The following is a 14,048-nucleotide window of genomic DNA, read 5'->3' as shown; positions in this document are numbered from 1 at the left end:
ACTGGCAAAGGTCATTTTGTCAGGCTGTCCAGGTCAGCAGAGTTAACAGAAGCAGAAAAGAAGTCATGTTGGTGCACCTGACCTAATCCAGCTAGTGGGGTAGCCCTAAATATTCCACCCAAGACTCTAGGCTCAGAGCCATCAGGAGATGGTAATGAAATTTTGCCAGGTGGATAAAAGAAAGAACGAATATAAGAGGTTTGCTTGAGTGAAGGGACTTCTAGGACATTGATAACATATACCAGACATTCTGTCTTTTTTAAAATTTTTGTTATATTCTCAGTTTTGTTTTTATTAGTAGTAAACTTCTCCTCCATAAAGAAGTGTCTTAGGTCAAATAAAGCAAACCATAGTGTAGTACTAAGCTATTTTCAGTTTTGTAGTGAAAGAGGTTGACAGTGGAAGACAGTCTTCTCTGTCCAGATTTACATTACCATTCTTTCAATATGCTGAGATTGCTCTTGATAAGATCACCAGTCACCTCCTAAATATCCACAGTTGACTTTTTACTCCTGTTCCTAGATGCATTTGACTTGTTGGTGGCTCCCTCCCTCCCTCCTTCCTGATATTCGTTCTCCCTTTAGTTTTAAAATATTTTACTCTTCTGGTTCTTCTCCAAGATCTGATGAGATCTACTCTTTGGACATATTCATCTCCATCCTCGACCTCTGCTTTTCACAAAGGGTCATCCTTAGGCAAATTTTCTTCTCACGCTTTCACTCTAACAAAAGTTTCTGAGCAATTTGACCATCTCTCCTGTAATGAAACAACACCTACTATATTCCACTGACTAGCAATTCTGTAACACTGGCAGAAGACAATTTTAACCTGCATTTCTCCAGATAAGGAATCTCACAGGATATTTCTGTGTTGGCATGCCTTCCTTTCCCTCACATGGTAATGCTTATTAGATACATATTCTGACCACAGAGTTAAACTGAGTTGCTTAACAGAAAAATAATGAAACCTTCTATTTGCAAGGTGTTCATGGACTTGAAGACAACACCTTGGAATTTTATAAACAATCTCTCTCTCTCTCTCTCTCTCTCTCTCTCTCTCTCTCTGAAATTCATTCACATCATCCATAACCATTGTGTCTAGCTGATTTGCAGACCTGGGAACACAGCTGCTTTCCTCAGGATCCCATTGTAAGCATTGACTTTTGCCCCATACAACCGGCATTATCTATATCCTCAGAAGATTCTATAGATTAATCTTCCCCCAAGACAAGTCCTCATGCACCACAGTCATGAAGTCTTAGAATGAGGCAAGAAAGCTCCCTAAGATCTACCCATGACTTCTCTCCTGCTGCCCAATCTGACTGGTGGAGTTTGCTTCAGAGCCGGCCTTCTGGGAAGCTGCAGGCTGAGCAGCAGGCACCCCCTATTTAGCCTAGTCTCCATCTCACACATGGTTGAATCTCCCCAATTTTGCCTGCAAGTCAGCAAATATGTTCGTTTTATTGATACCTGTTAAGTTTTTATATTTATACAGTTCACCCTTGAACAACATGGGTTTGAACTTCATGGATCTACTTACATGTGGATATTTTTCCACAGTAAATACTACAGTGCTGTACAATCCATGGTTGGGTGAATCCGTGGATGTGGAGGAACCACAGATGTGGAGGGCCAACTGTAAATTATACACAGATTAACCCTCATTTTATTCAAGGGTCAACTGTATTTATTTATCTTGACAGGAAGCATGTGATCTCTGGGTCAGAGAACACGTCACTAATTACTCAAATCCCCATGAGACGTGCACTGAGGGCCAGATGTACAAGAGAGCAACCCCAACATTATAAACATCAGAGCTTATATAAAGGAGTTGACACATCTGATAGAGACAGACAGACAGAAAGACAGACATGGAGGGACTTGGGTGGGTGAGGGGAGAGAGAGGCAGGAAGAGAGAGACAAACAGAGAGAGACCTTTGCTCTGGAATGTAAACACATCCTCTCCAGAGAGAGGGGAAGGTCTAGGTCTTTTATCCTCAGAATGTAAGTTGGAATGTAAGCAAAGGGATCCAAGAAAGATAAGCTTCTGTGTCTCCCTGGAAAAATGCACTAATCTAAACACCAAGGTATGTTTGCTATTCAATTATCCTCTAACCCAGATGCCAATGTTCTTTGCGCAGAAAGGCCAGACGTGTGGAAATGTGAGAATACGTATGGCCCAACGATATTTGCCGTCTCATTCATATTCTCAAAGTCTGTTGCCAACTGCCTATTGAATGTCTATTGTCTGACAACCCAAAGGCTTCATAATATGATTGTGTCCAGAAGGAAATCATCACTTACACACGCACACACACACACACACACACACACACACACACACAAATGCATGCGCACACAGAACCTGTTCATCCATCTGAAATCCTTTTACTCAGATATCAGTATTCATCCGGATGCTCAGGCCAGAAACCTGAGAGTTATTCAAGTCTTTCCTCTTCTTCACCCAACACAGTCACTGAGTTCTGCCAAGTTTCCTTCCTAAACAACTTTCTCAATTCAACTCAATTATGAAGGACAACTAGATATTTGATTACATTAATAACACTTTAAAGTTTTTAGATGTAGGATATGGTATTATGTGTACTTTCCTTGAAAAGAATTCATGTATATTGGAAACATGCTGAAGTATTTATGGATAAAATATTATATCAATTTGTTTCAAAATAATCCAGTTGAGGAGGTGAATGGGTGGAAATACAATGCAACAAAATTGTCCATGGTTTCATAAGTGTTGGCACTGGATAATGGGCTCCTGGGGGCTGTTTGTACTATTTTCCTTTTTTTGCTTTTCTGCTTTTGTATATATTTGAAATTCATACACACACACACACACACACACACACACACACACACACACACGTCATGGTTCCCCACTGCCTACTGAATTGCATGCAGTATTTTAAAGCACATTATTAATCACCTCCAGCCTCTGTTTCCTGACCCATCTTCCCTGATCCTGTACATTTCTGAAAAGTCAGTCGTATACGGCTACTCATGTTCCCTATCTTTGCATGTGTATTACCTACTAAGTATGATGTCCTTTCCACTTCAACTACTCAGCTGTGTCTACCCCAGATTGCACTTCCTTTATGAGCCCTTTCCTTGGCTTGTGACCATATATGATATATGATTCATTCCTTTTCTTTTTTTTTAACATCTTTATTGGAGTATAATTGCTTTACAATTGTGTGTTAGTTTCTGCTTTATAACAAAGTGAATCAGTAATACATATGTTCCCACATCTCTTCCCTCGTGCGTCTCCCTCCCTCCCACCCTCCCTATCCCACCCCTCTAGGTGGTCACAAACCACCTAGCTGATCTCCCTGTGCTATGCGGCTACTTCCCACTAGCTATCTATTTTACATTTGGTAGTGTATATATGTCCATGCCACTCTCTCACTTTGTCGCAGCTTACCCTTCCCCCTCCCCGTATCCTCAAGTGCATGCTCTAGTAGGTCTGTGTCTTTATTCCCATCTTACCCCTAGGTTCTTCATGACCTTTTTTTTTAATTTTTATCTTAGATTCCATATATATGTGTTAGCATACGGTATTTGTTTTTCTCTTTCTGACTTACTTCACTCTGTATGACAGACTCTAGGTCCATCCACCTCACTACAAATAACTCAATTTCGTTTCTTTTTATGACTGAGTAATATTCCATTGTATATATGTGCCACATCTTCTTTATCCATTCATCTGTTGATGGACACTTAGGTTGCTTCCATGTCCTGGCTATTGTAAATAGAGCTGCAATGAACATTTTGGTACGTGACTCTTTTTGAACTATGGTTTTCTCAGGGTATATGCCCAGTAGTGGGATTGCTGGGTCGTATGGGAGTTCTATTTGTAGTTTTTTAAGGAACCTCCATACTGTTCTCCATAGCGGCTGTATCAATTTACATTCCCACCAACAGTGCAAGAGGGTTCCCTTTTCTCCACACCCTCTCCAGCATTTATTGTTTCTAGATTTTTTTGATGATGGCCATTCTGACTGGTGTGAGATGATATCTCATTGTAGTTTTGATTTGCATTTCTCTAATGATTAATGATGTTGAGCATTCTTTCATGTGTTTGTTGGCAATCTGTATATCTTCTTTGGAGAAATGTCTATTTAGGTCTTCTGCCCATTTTTGGATTGGGTTGTTTGTTTTGTTGTTATTGAGCTGCATGAGCTGCTTGTAAATTTTGGAGATTAATCCTTTGTCAGTTGCTTCATTTGCAAATATTTTCTCCCATTCTGAGGGTTGTCTTTTGGTCTTGTTTATGGTTTCCTTTGCTGTGCAAAAGCTTTTAAGTTTCATTAGGTCCCATTTGTTTATTTTTGTTTTTATTTCCATTTCTCTAGGACGTGGGTCAAAAAGGATCTTGCTGTGATTTACGTCATAGAGTGTTCTGCCTATGTTTTCCTCTAAGAGTTTGATGGTGTCTGGCCTTACATTTAGGTCTTTAATCCATTTTGAGTTTATTTTTGTGTGTGGTGTTAGGGAGTGTTCTAATTTCATACTTTTACATGTACCTGTCCGGATTTCCCAGCACCACTTATTGAAGAGGCTGTCTTTTCTCCACTGTATATTTTTGCCTCCTTTATCAAAGATAAAGTGACCATAAGTGCATGGGTTTATCTTTGGGCTTTCTCTCCTGTTCCATTGATCTATATTTCTGTTTTTGTGCCAGTACCATACTGCCTTGATTACTGTAGCTTTGTAATATAGTCTGAAGTCCAGGAGCCTGATTCCTCCAGCTCCATTTTTCGTTCTCAAGATTCCTTTGGCTATTCGGGGTCTTTTGTGTTTCCATACAAATTGTGAAATTTTTTGTTCTAGTTCTGTGAAAAATGCCAGTGGTAGTTTGATAGGGATTGCATTGAATCTGTAGATTGCTTTGGGTAGTAGAATCATTTTCACTATGTTGATTCTTCCAAACCAAGAACATGGTATACCTCTCCATCTATTTGTATCATCTTTAATTTCTTTCATCAGTGTCTTATAATTTTCTGCATACAGGTCTTTTGTCTCCTTAGGTAGGTTTATTCCTAGATATTTTATTCTTTTTGTTGCAATGGTAAATGGGAGTGTTTTCTTAATTTCACTTTCAGGTTTTTCATCATTAGTGTATAGGAATGCCAGAGATTTCTATGCATTAATTTTGTATCCTGCTACTTTACCAAATTCATGGATTAGCTCTAGTAGTTTTCTGGTAGCATCTTTAGGATTCTCTATGTATAGTATCATGTCATCTGCAAACAGTGACAGTTTTACTTCTTCTTTTCCGATTTGGATTCCTTTTATTTCTTTTTCTTCTCTGATTGCTGTGGCTAAAACTTCCAAAACTATGTTGAATAAGAGTGGTGAGGGCTTCCCTGGTGGTACAGTGGTTGAGAATCCGCCTGCCAATGCAGGGGACATGGGTTCGAGCCCTGGTCTGGGAAGATCCCACATGCTGCGGAGCGACTGGGCCCGTGAGCCACAACTACTGAGCCTGCACATCTGGAGCCTGTGCTCCGCACCAAGAGAGGCCATGATAGTGAGAGGCCTGCGCACCACGATGAAGAGTGGCCCCCGCTCGCCACAACTAGGGAAAGCCCTCGCACAGAAATGAAGACCCAACACAGCTAAAAAAAAAAAAAAAAAAAAAAGAGTGGTGAGAGTGGGCAACCTTGTCTTGTTCCTGATCTCAGTGGAAATGGTTTCAGTTTTTCACCATTGAGGACAATGTTGGCTGTGGGTTTGTCATATATGGCCTTTATTATGTTGAGGAAAGTTCCCTCTATGCCTACTTTCTGCAGGGTTTTTATCATAAATCGGTGTTGAATTTTGTCGAAAGCTTTCTCTGCATCTATTGAGATGATCATATGGTTTTTCTCCTTCAATTTGTTAATATGGTGTATCACGTTGATTGATTTGTGTATATTGAAGAATCCTTGCATTCCTGGAATAAACCCCACTTGATCATGGTGTATGATCCTTTTAATGTGCTGTTGGATTCTGTTTGCTAGTATTTTGTTGAGGATTTTTGCATCTATGTTCATCAGTGATATTGGCCTGTAGTTTTCTCTCTTTGTGACATCTTTGTCTGGTTTTGGTATCAGGGTGATGGTGGCCTCATAGAATGAGTTTGGGAGTGTTCCTCCCTCTGCTATATTTTGGAAGAGTGTGAGAAGGATAGGTGTTAGCTCTTCTCTAAATGTTTGATAGAATTCACATGTGAAGCCATCTGGTCCTGGACTTTTGTTTGTTGGAAGATTTTTAATCACAGTTTCAACTTCAGTGCTTGTGATTGGTGTGTTCATATTTTCTATATCTTCCTGGTTCAGTCTGGAAAAGTTGTGCATTTTTAAGAATTTGTCCATTTCTTCCAGGTTGTCCATTTTATTGGCATAGAGTTGCTTGTAGTAATCTCTCATGATCCTTTGTATTTCTGCAGTGTCAGTTGTTACTTCTCCTTTTTCATTTCTAACTCTATTGATTTGAGTCTTCTCCTTTTTTTTCTTGATGAGTCTGAGTAATGCTTTATCAATTTTGTTTATCTTCTCAAAGAACCAGCTTTTAGTTTTATTGACCTTTGCTTTCGTTTCCTTCATTTCTTTTTCATTTACTTCTGATCTGATCTTTATGATTTCTTTCCTTCTGCTAACTTTGGGGTTTTTTGTTCTTCTTTCTCTAATTGCTTTAGGTGCAAGGTTAGGTTGTTTATTTGAGATGTTTCCTGTTTCTTGAGGTAGGATTGTATTGCTCTAAACTTCCCTCTTAGAACTGCTTTTGCTGCATCCCATAGGTTTTGGGTCATCATGTCTCCATTGTCATTTGTTTCTAGGTATTTTTTGATTTCCTCTTTGATTTCTTCAGTGATCACTTCGTTATTAAGTTGTGTATTGTTTAGCCTACATGTGTTTGTATTTTTTACAGATCTTTTCCTATAATTGATATCTAGTCTCATAGCATTGTGGTCGGAAAAGATACTTGATCCGATTTCAGTTTTCTTAAATTTACCAAGGCTAGATTTGTGACCCAAGATATGATCTATCGTGGAGAATGTTCCATGAGCACTTGAGAAGAAAGTGTATTCTGTTGTTTTTGGATGGAATGTCCTATAAATATCAATTAAGTCCATCTTGTTTAATGTATCATTTGAAGCTTGTGTTTCCTTATTTATTTTCATTTTGGATGATCTGTCCATTGGTGAAAGTGGGGTGTTAAAGTCCCCTACTATGATTGTGTTACTGTCGATTTCCCCTTTTATGGCTGTTAGTATTTGCCTTATGTATTGAGGTGCTCCTATGTTGGGTGCATAAATTTTTACAATTGTTATATCTTCTTCTTGGATTGATCCCTTGATCATTATGTAGTGTCCTTCTTTGTCTCTTGTAATAGTCTTTATTTTAAAGTCTATTTTGTCTGATATGAGAATTGCTACTCCAGCTTTCTTCTGATTTCCATTTGCATGGAATATCTTTTACAATCCCCTCAGTTTCAGTCTGTATGTGTCCCTAGGTCTGAAGTGGGTCTCTTGTAGACAGCATATATACATACAGGTCTTATTTTTGTATCCATTCAGCCAGTCTGTGTCTTTTGGTGGGAGCATTTAATCCATTTACATTTAAGGTAATTATCGACATGTATGTTCCTATTCCCATTTTCTTAATTGTTTTGGGTTTGTTATTGTAGGTGTTTTGCTTCTCTTGTGTTTCTTGCCTAGAGAAGTTCCTTTAGCATTTGTTGTAAAGCTGGTCTGGTGGTGCTGAACTCTCTCAGCTTTTGCTTGTCTGTAAAGGTTTTAATTTCTCCATCAAATCTGAATGAGATCCTTGCTGGGTAATCTTGGTTGTAGGTTTTTCTCCTTCATCACTTTAAATATGTCCTGCCACTCCCTTCTGGTTGCAGAGTTTCTGCTGAAAGATCAGCTGTTAACCTTATGGGGATTCCCTTGTGTGTTATTTGTTGTTTTTCCCTTGCTGCTTTTAATATGTTTTCTTTGTGTTTAATTTTTGATAGTTTGATTAATATGTGTCTTAGCGTGTTTCTCCTTGGATTTATCCTGTATGGAACTCTCTGTGCTTCCTGGACTTGATTAACTATTTCCTTTCCCATATTAGGGAAGTTTTCAACTATAATCTCTTCAAATATTTTCTCAGTCCCTTTCTTATTCTCTTCTTCTTCTGGGACCCCTATAATTCGAATGTTGGTGCATTTAATATTGTCCCACAGGTCTCTGAGACTGTCCTCAGTTCTTTTCATTCTTTTTTCTTTATTCTGCTCTGCAGTAGTTATTTCCACGGTTTTATCTTCCAGGTCACTTATCCGTTCTTCTGCCTCAGTTATTCTGCTATTGATCCCTTCTAGAGTATTTTTAATTTCATTTATTGTGTTGTTCATCATTGCTTGTTTCCTCTTTAGTTCTTCTAGGTCCTTATTAAATGTTTCTTGCATTTTGTCTATTCTATTTCCAAGATTTTGGATCATCTTTACTATCATTATTCTGAATTCTTTTTCAGGTAGACTGCCTATTTCCTCTTCATTTGTTAGGTCTGGTGGGTTTTTACCTTTCTCCTTCATCTGCTGTGTGTTTTTCTGTCTTCTCATTTTGCTTATCTTACTGTGTTTGGGGTCTCCTTTTCGCAGGCTGCAGGTTCGTAGTTCCCGTTGTTTTTGGTGTCTGTCCCCGGTGGCTAAGGTTGGTTCAGTGGGTTGTGTAGGTTTCCTGGTGGAGGGGACTAGTGCCTGTGTTCTGGTGGATGAGGCTGGATCTTGTCTTTCTGGTGGGCAGGTCCACATCTGGTGGTGTGTTTTGGGGTGTCTGTGGCCTTATTATGATTTTAGGCAGCCTCTCTGCTAATGGATGGGGCTGTGTTCCTGTCTTGCTAGTTGTTTGGCCTAGGGTATCCAGCACTGTAGCTTGCTGGTCATTGAGTGGAGCTGGGTCTTGGTGTTGAGATGGAGATCTCTGGGAGATTTTCTCCATTTGATATTGTGTGGAGCTGGGAGGTCTCTTGTGGACCAGTGTCCTGAACTTGGCTCTCCCACCTCAGAGGCACAGTCCTGACGCCTGGCTGGAGCACCAAGAGCCTGTCCTCCACACAGCTCAGAATAAAAGGGAGAAAAAATAGAAAGAAAGAAAGAAAGAAAGAGGATAAAATAAAGTAAGAAAATAAAATAAAGTTATTAAAATAAGAAATAAGAAATAATTATTAAGAAAAAAATTTTTTAAAGTAAAAACAACAACAACAACAAAAAAACGGGCGGACAGAACCCTAGAACAAATGGTGAAAGCAAAGCTATACAAAGTCTCACACAGAAGCATACACATACACACTCACAAAAAGAGGAAAACTCCCAAACTCCGCCTCCTCAATTTGGGATGATTCGTTGTCTATTCAGGTATTCCACAGATGCAGGGTATATCGAGTTGATTGTGGAGATTTAATCTGCTGCTCCTGAGGCTGCTGGGAGAAATTTCCCTTTCTCTTCTTTGTTCGCATAGCTCCCGGGGTTCAGCTTTGGATTTGGACCCGCCTCTGTGTGTAGGTCGCCTGAGGGCATCAGTTCCCCGCTCAGACGGGACGGGGTTAAAGGAGCAGCTGATGTGGGGGCTCTGGCTCACTCAGGCCGGGGGAGGGAGGGGTACGGAGGAGGCGGGGCGAGCCTGTGGCGGCAGAGGCTGGCGTGACGTTGCACTAGCCTGAGGTGCGCTCTGTGTTCTCCCGGGTAAGTTGTCCCTGGATCATGGGACGTTGGCAGTGGCGGGCTGCACAGACTCCCGGGAGGGGCGGTGTGGATAGTTTCCTGTGCTTGCACACAGGCTTTTTGGTGGCGGCAGCAGCGGCCTTAGCGTCTCATGCCCGTCTCTGGGGTCTGCGCTGATAGCCGCGGCTCGCGCCTGTCTCTGGAGCTCGTTTAGGCGGCGCTCTGAATCCCCTCTCCTCGTGCACCAGGAAACAAAGAGGCAAGAAAACGTCTCTTGCCTCTTCGGCAGCTCCAGACCTTTTCCCGGACTCCCTCCCTGCTATCTGTGGCGCACTAACCCCTTCAGGCTGTGTTCACGCCGCCAACCCCAGTCCTCTCCCTGGGATCAGATGGAAGCCCGAGCCTCAGCTCCCAGCCCCCGCCCGCCCCTGCGGGTGAGCAGATAAGCCTCTCGGGCTGGTGAGTGCTGGTCGGCACCGAGCCTCTGTGTGGGAATCTCTCCGCTTTGCCCTCCGCACCCCTGTGGCTGCACTCTCCTCCGTGGCTCCGAAGCTTCCCCCCTCTGCCACCCGCTGTCTCTGCCTGCGAAGGGGCTTCCTAGTGTGTGGAAAGCTTCCCTTCTTCACGGCTCCCTCCCACTGGTGCAGGTCTTGTCCCTATGCTTTTGTCCTTGTTTTTTTCTTTTGCCCTACCCAGGTACGTGGGGAGTTTCTTGCCTTTTGGGAGGTCTGAGGTCTTCTGCCAGCGTTCAGTGGGTGTTCTGTAGGAGCAGTTCCACGTGTAGATGTATTTCTGATGTATCTGTTGGGAGGAAGGTGATCTCCGTGTCTTACTCTTCCGCCATCTTCCGAGCTCAGAATCGATTCATTCCTTTTCTGAACTTTGAGAAAAGATTTGGTACCACTTAGACCACTCATCAAATAATTTCTCATCATTTAACTGGGACTTCTAAACTATAATTGTTTCCTTCAGTTTCCAAACCACATCCTCCCTTACTACCTCAATAAGATCAATTTAAAACTTCTTTCAAACAAATTAAACTGTGCTTCACCTACCTTTGCTTTCTCTGTATTGGTCCTTGTACATGAAAGAGCTCAATAAATGTTTACTCAATTGACTTGTCTTTAACAATTCAGATGAGCAGAATAACCAAATTCACACTTGTAAGACTAAACAAATATGTAAGTTTTTAGCATTTTTTGAACATTAATATTTTTAAAGTTTTTTATTACAAAACGGCATTGTGTTTTTTCCCCTTAAATATAATCTAGATTTTAAAATCATGGAGTTAAATTTTGAGATACTTTCACTTATTCAACACAAATGCACTGGGTACCTACCATGTGCCAGGCACAGGTTTGAGCTCTGGAAACCCAATATAGAGCAAGACAGATAACATCCCTGCACTCATAGGATCTAGTCTAGTGATGTAGAGAAACCAGTAGTTGTATAATTTCATGCTAGTCATAAGTGCCATGAAGAAAAATGAACAATACAGGGAATACAGAGAAGTTGGGGTTGCTACTTAAAATGGAACAGTAGATAAGGCTCTTCTGAGATGAGAAAGAAGTGAGGAAAAAAGCCATATAAGTGTCTTGGAGGGAAAGAGTATTTTTGGCAGAGAGAACAGCAAATGCAGAAACCTTTAAGCAAGAGCATGCTCGCCATACTCAAGGAACACAAAAAGGCTAATGAGGCTGAAATGGTGTGTACTTGGAGGAGACTAAGGAAAAAATAAGATTAGAATGTCAGGCAGTGTACAGCCAAGTTATGTAGAGATTTGTAAGCCATGATAAAGACTATTGGTTGGGAATTCTCTGGCGGTCCATTGGTTAGGACTCGTCGCTTCCACTGCCGGGCGCGGGTTCAATCCCTAGTCGGGGAACTAAGATCCCACAAGCCAGGCATCTGGGCCAAAAAAAAAAAAAAAAAGACAATGGGTTTGATGAGGAGCCATTGGAGGGTTTTGAGAAGAGAAGTAATATGATTTGATTTATGTTTTATAAGAATTTCTTTGGCTGTTGTGTGGAGAATTGAGTGGGAGAGGAGCAAGACTGGAAGCAGGAGGATCATTTAGGTAGCTATTGCGATAATCTAGGTGAGATATAAGGATAACATATCATCAGAGCAATAGCGAGGGAGATAACGAGAAGTGGCCAAATTCTGGACATGTTCTAGAAGTAGAGCCAACAGGATTGTCCAACAATTTGAATACTGGAGATTAAAAAAGAAAGATCAAGGATGATTCCAAGATTGTCAGCCTGAATAACTATCAATTGATATGTCATTTACCAAAGGAGAGAAAACCATGGGAAGAGAAGGATACGGGGATGCAGTTCAGAATGTGGTTATGCTAAGGTTGAGATGCTCATGAGACATCCAGGTGTCAAGAAAGTACTTAGATTTGTGAGTCTGGATTTCAGAGTTGAGGTCAGGGCTGAAGATGTAAGTTTGAGAGTCATTGTCATATAGAGATTATTTACAGTCATGGGACCAAATAAGAGGTAATATAGATAGACAAGGAAAGAAGTGTCAGAACTAAGCTAGAGCACTCCAATATTAAGAGATTAGTAAGAGGGGAAGGATTCTGTAAAGGAGACTGAGAAGCAGTGGACAAGAAGGTGGAGGAAAAACCAGAAAAATTCAGGTTACAGAAGTCAAATGAAGATAGAGTTTTAAGATGGAGGGAGTGAGTGATCATCTGTATCAAGATGAGGACTGTGAATTACCCATTGAAGTTGGGCATGTTGAAATCACTGGGCTTCAGGGCTAATGACTTTTAAAAGTCAATAGGTTAAAAATGCAAGACCATTAGTTACTTTGGGGGTTGATAAATTTCCTTTCTTCTCTTTCCATAGACAGCTGAATCATTTTTGACTTGCTTTAAAATTTCAATATTACAGAATATAAAAGACAGCCTGCAACAAATCTCAGGTCGGATTGACGTTATTCACAATAAGAAGGCAGCAGCATTGCAAAGTGCCACACCGGTGGAAAAGGCGAGGCTACAGGAAGCTCTCTCACGGCTCGATTTCCAATGGGAAAGAGTTAACAGAATGTGCAAGGACCGACAAGGGTAGGTACCACTTTCCTTTTACTAAATGATTATACCTGTCTCCCAGGAATTCTAGTTCCCAGGAATTCTAGAGTTCATATCAGTGTTCTCCATGGAAAAAAGAGAGGTAGGGAGGAAGAGAGGGAGAAGTATCACTTTCACTGGAAAAAGGTAAGTGGAGTAAGAGCAAATAATGATGAACAGTTCAGACTAATGAGCTGAATTCAACATTTTCTGTACTGAAGTTAGTATTACGTTGGAGCACTATAATATCCTCTAAAATTTCAGGTAATGTCAAAACCCATCTGGTCATTTAATTGAGGTGGTTTAAATAATTGTACAATATAAATGGTATACCTTTGGTCAAGTCTGTATCCTATAGATTTATAACAATTTGATATACTTAGATTAATATATTGGAAATATAAGCTAGCAACACAAAGTTGATTTTCGTGTGTTGTTTCTGTTTTGAAGGTGATCCTTTACATTTTGAAGTCCCCCCCACTTTTTTGCTACAAGGAATTTGTTGATTTAAAATAATTAATTTTTAGTGCTTCCCTTAATTAAAATATCCAACTGTTGACCAGATTTTAAAAATTCACATACATTTCTTAGCCTGATACTACAAGAAGGTATTGTTTTCTCTTCCAATTTTAGGTTAAAAGGAATAAAGTTGTAATGGCTTAAAACAATTTGTTTCAAAGATTTGTTCAAGACCATCTTCTTCATTATTCTCAGAGGAAATCAAATCATTTTTAATAATTACGAAGAACCTCCTTAATATCTCTCAGATCTGTCCATTTCTTGCCATCTTTACTTCTGTTTTTGTTCTTCATTTACTGCATTAGAATCCTAAATCAATACTTCTAGCAGAAATCTCAGTTGTCTCCAGTGATCATCCCTACTTTGTTCCCAATTATCTTTCATCCAGAATTGTTTTTCTGAAGTGTAAGAAAACTTACATTCCCTTTAGAATAAAGTACAAACTTATTAATTGGGGATATGAGGCTTTCACATGACCCCTGCTCCTCTGGTCAGCCTCACTGTTTATCATTTCCTGCCTGCCCTACAACCCCTCCAAATTCTGCTCTATCAATATTAAATTGATTTAAAGATTCACAAATGTTTTCTGCCCTCTCTGGCCTACCTGCCCTTCAAGTCTCATGTGAGATGTTATTTCCTTCTTAAAATCCTAAATATATTAGTTGATCATAGAAACTTAGATATTATTTTAACATTAATGGAATATAATATCAACATACTATTTATGTATTTGCAGATGTCACCAGACT

At 40.2% G+C, this 14,048-nt stretch overlaps 1 protein-coding gene across 1 annotated transcript in view; it reads left to right on the top strand.

Moving 5' to 3' along the window:
• The window catches only part of DMD (dystrophin), a 2,123,648-nt gene that overhangs the window by 928,344 nt on the left and 1,181,256 nt on the right, over window positions 1-14,048 (top strand). Inside the window, exon 43 of the mRNA XM_057539128.1 lies at window positions 12,605-12,777. Coding sequence (XP_057395111.1) covers window positions 12,605-12,777 — 173 coding nt within the window. The remainder of the gene's footprint in view (window positions 1-12,604; window positions 12,778-14,048) is intronic.

Source organism: Balaenoptera acutorostrata, chromosome X (assembly GCF_949987535.1).
Source record: "Balaenoptera acutorostrata chromosome X, mBalAcu1.1, whole genome shotgun sequence".
NCBI classification, from domain to species: Eukaryota; Metazoa; Chordata; class Mammalia; order Artiodactyla; family Balaenopteridae; genus Balaenoptera; species Balaenoptera acutorostrata.
The sequence above is the reverse complement of the archived record's forward strand: the minus strand, read 5'-3'. Positions and strand labels throughout refer to the sequence as shown.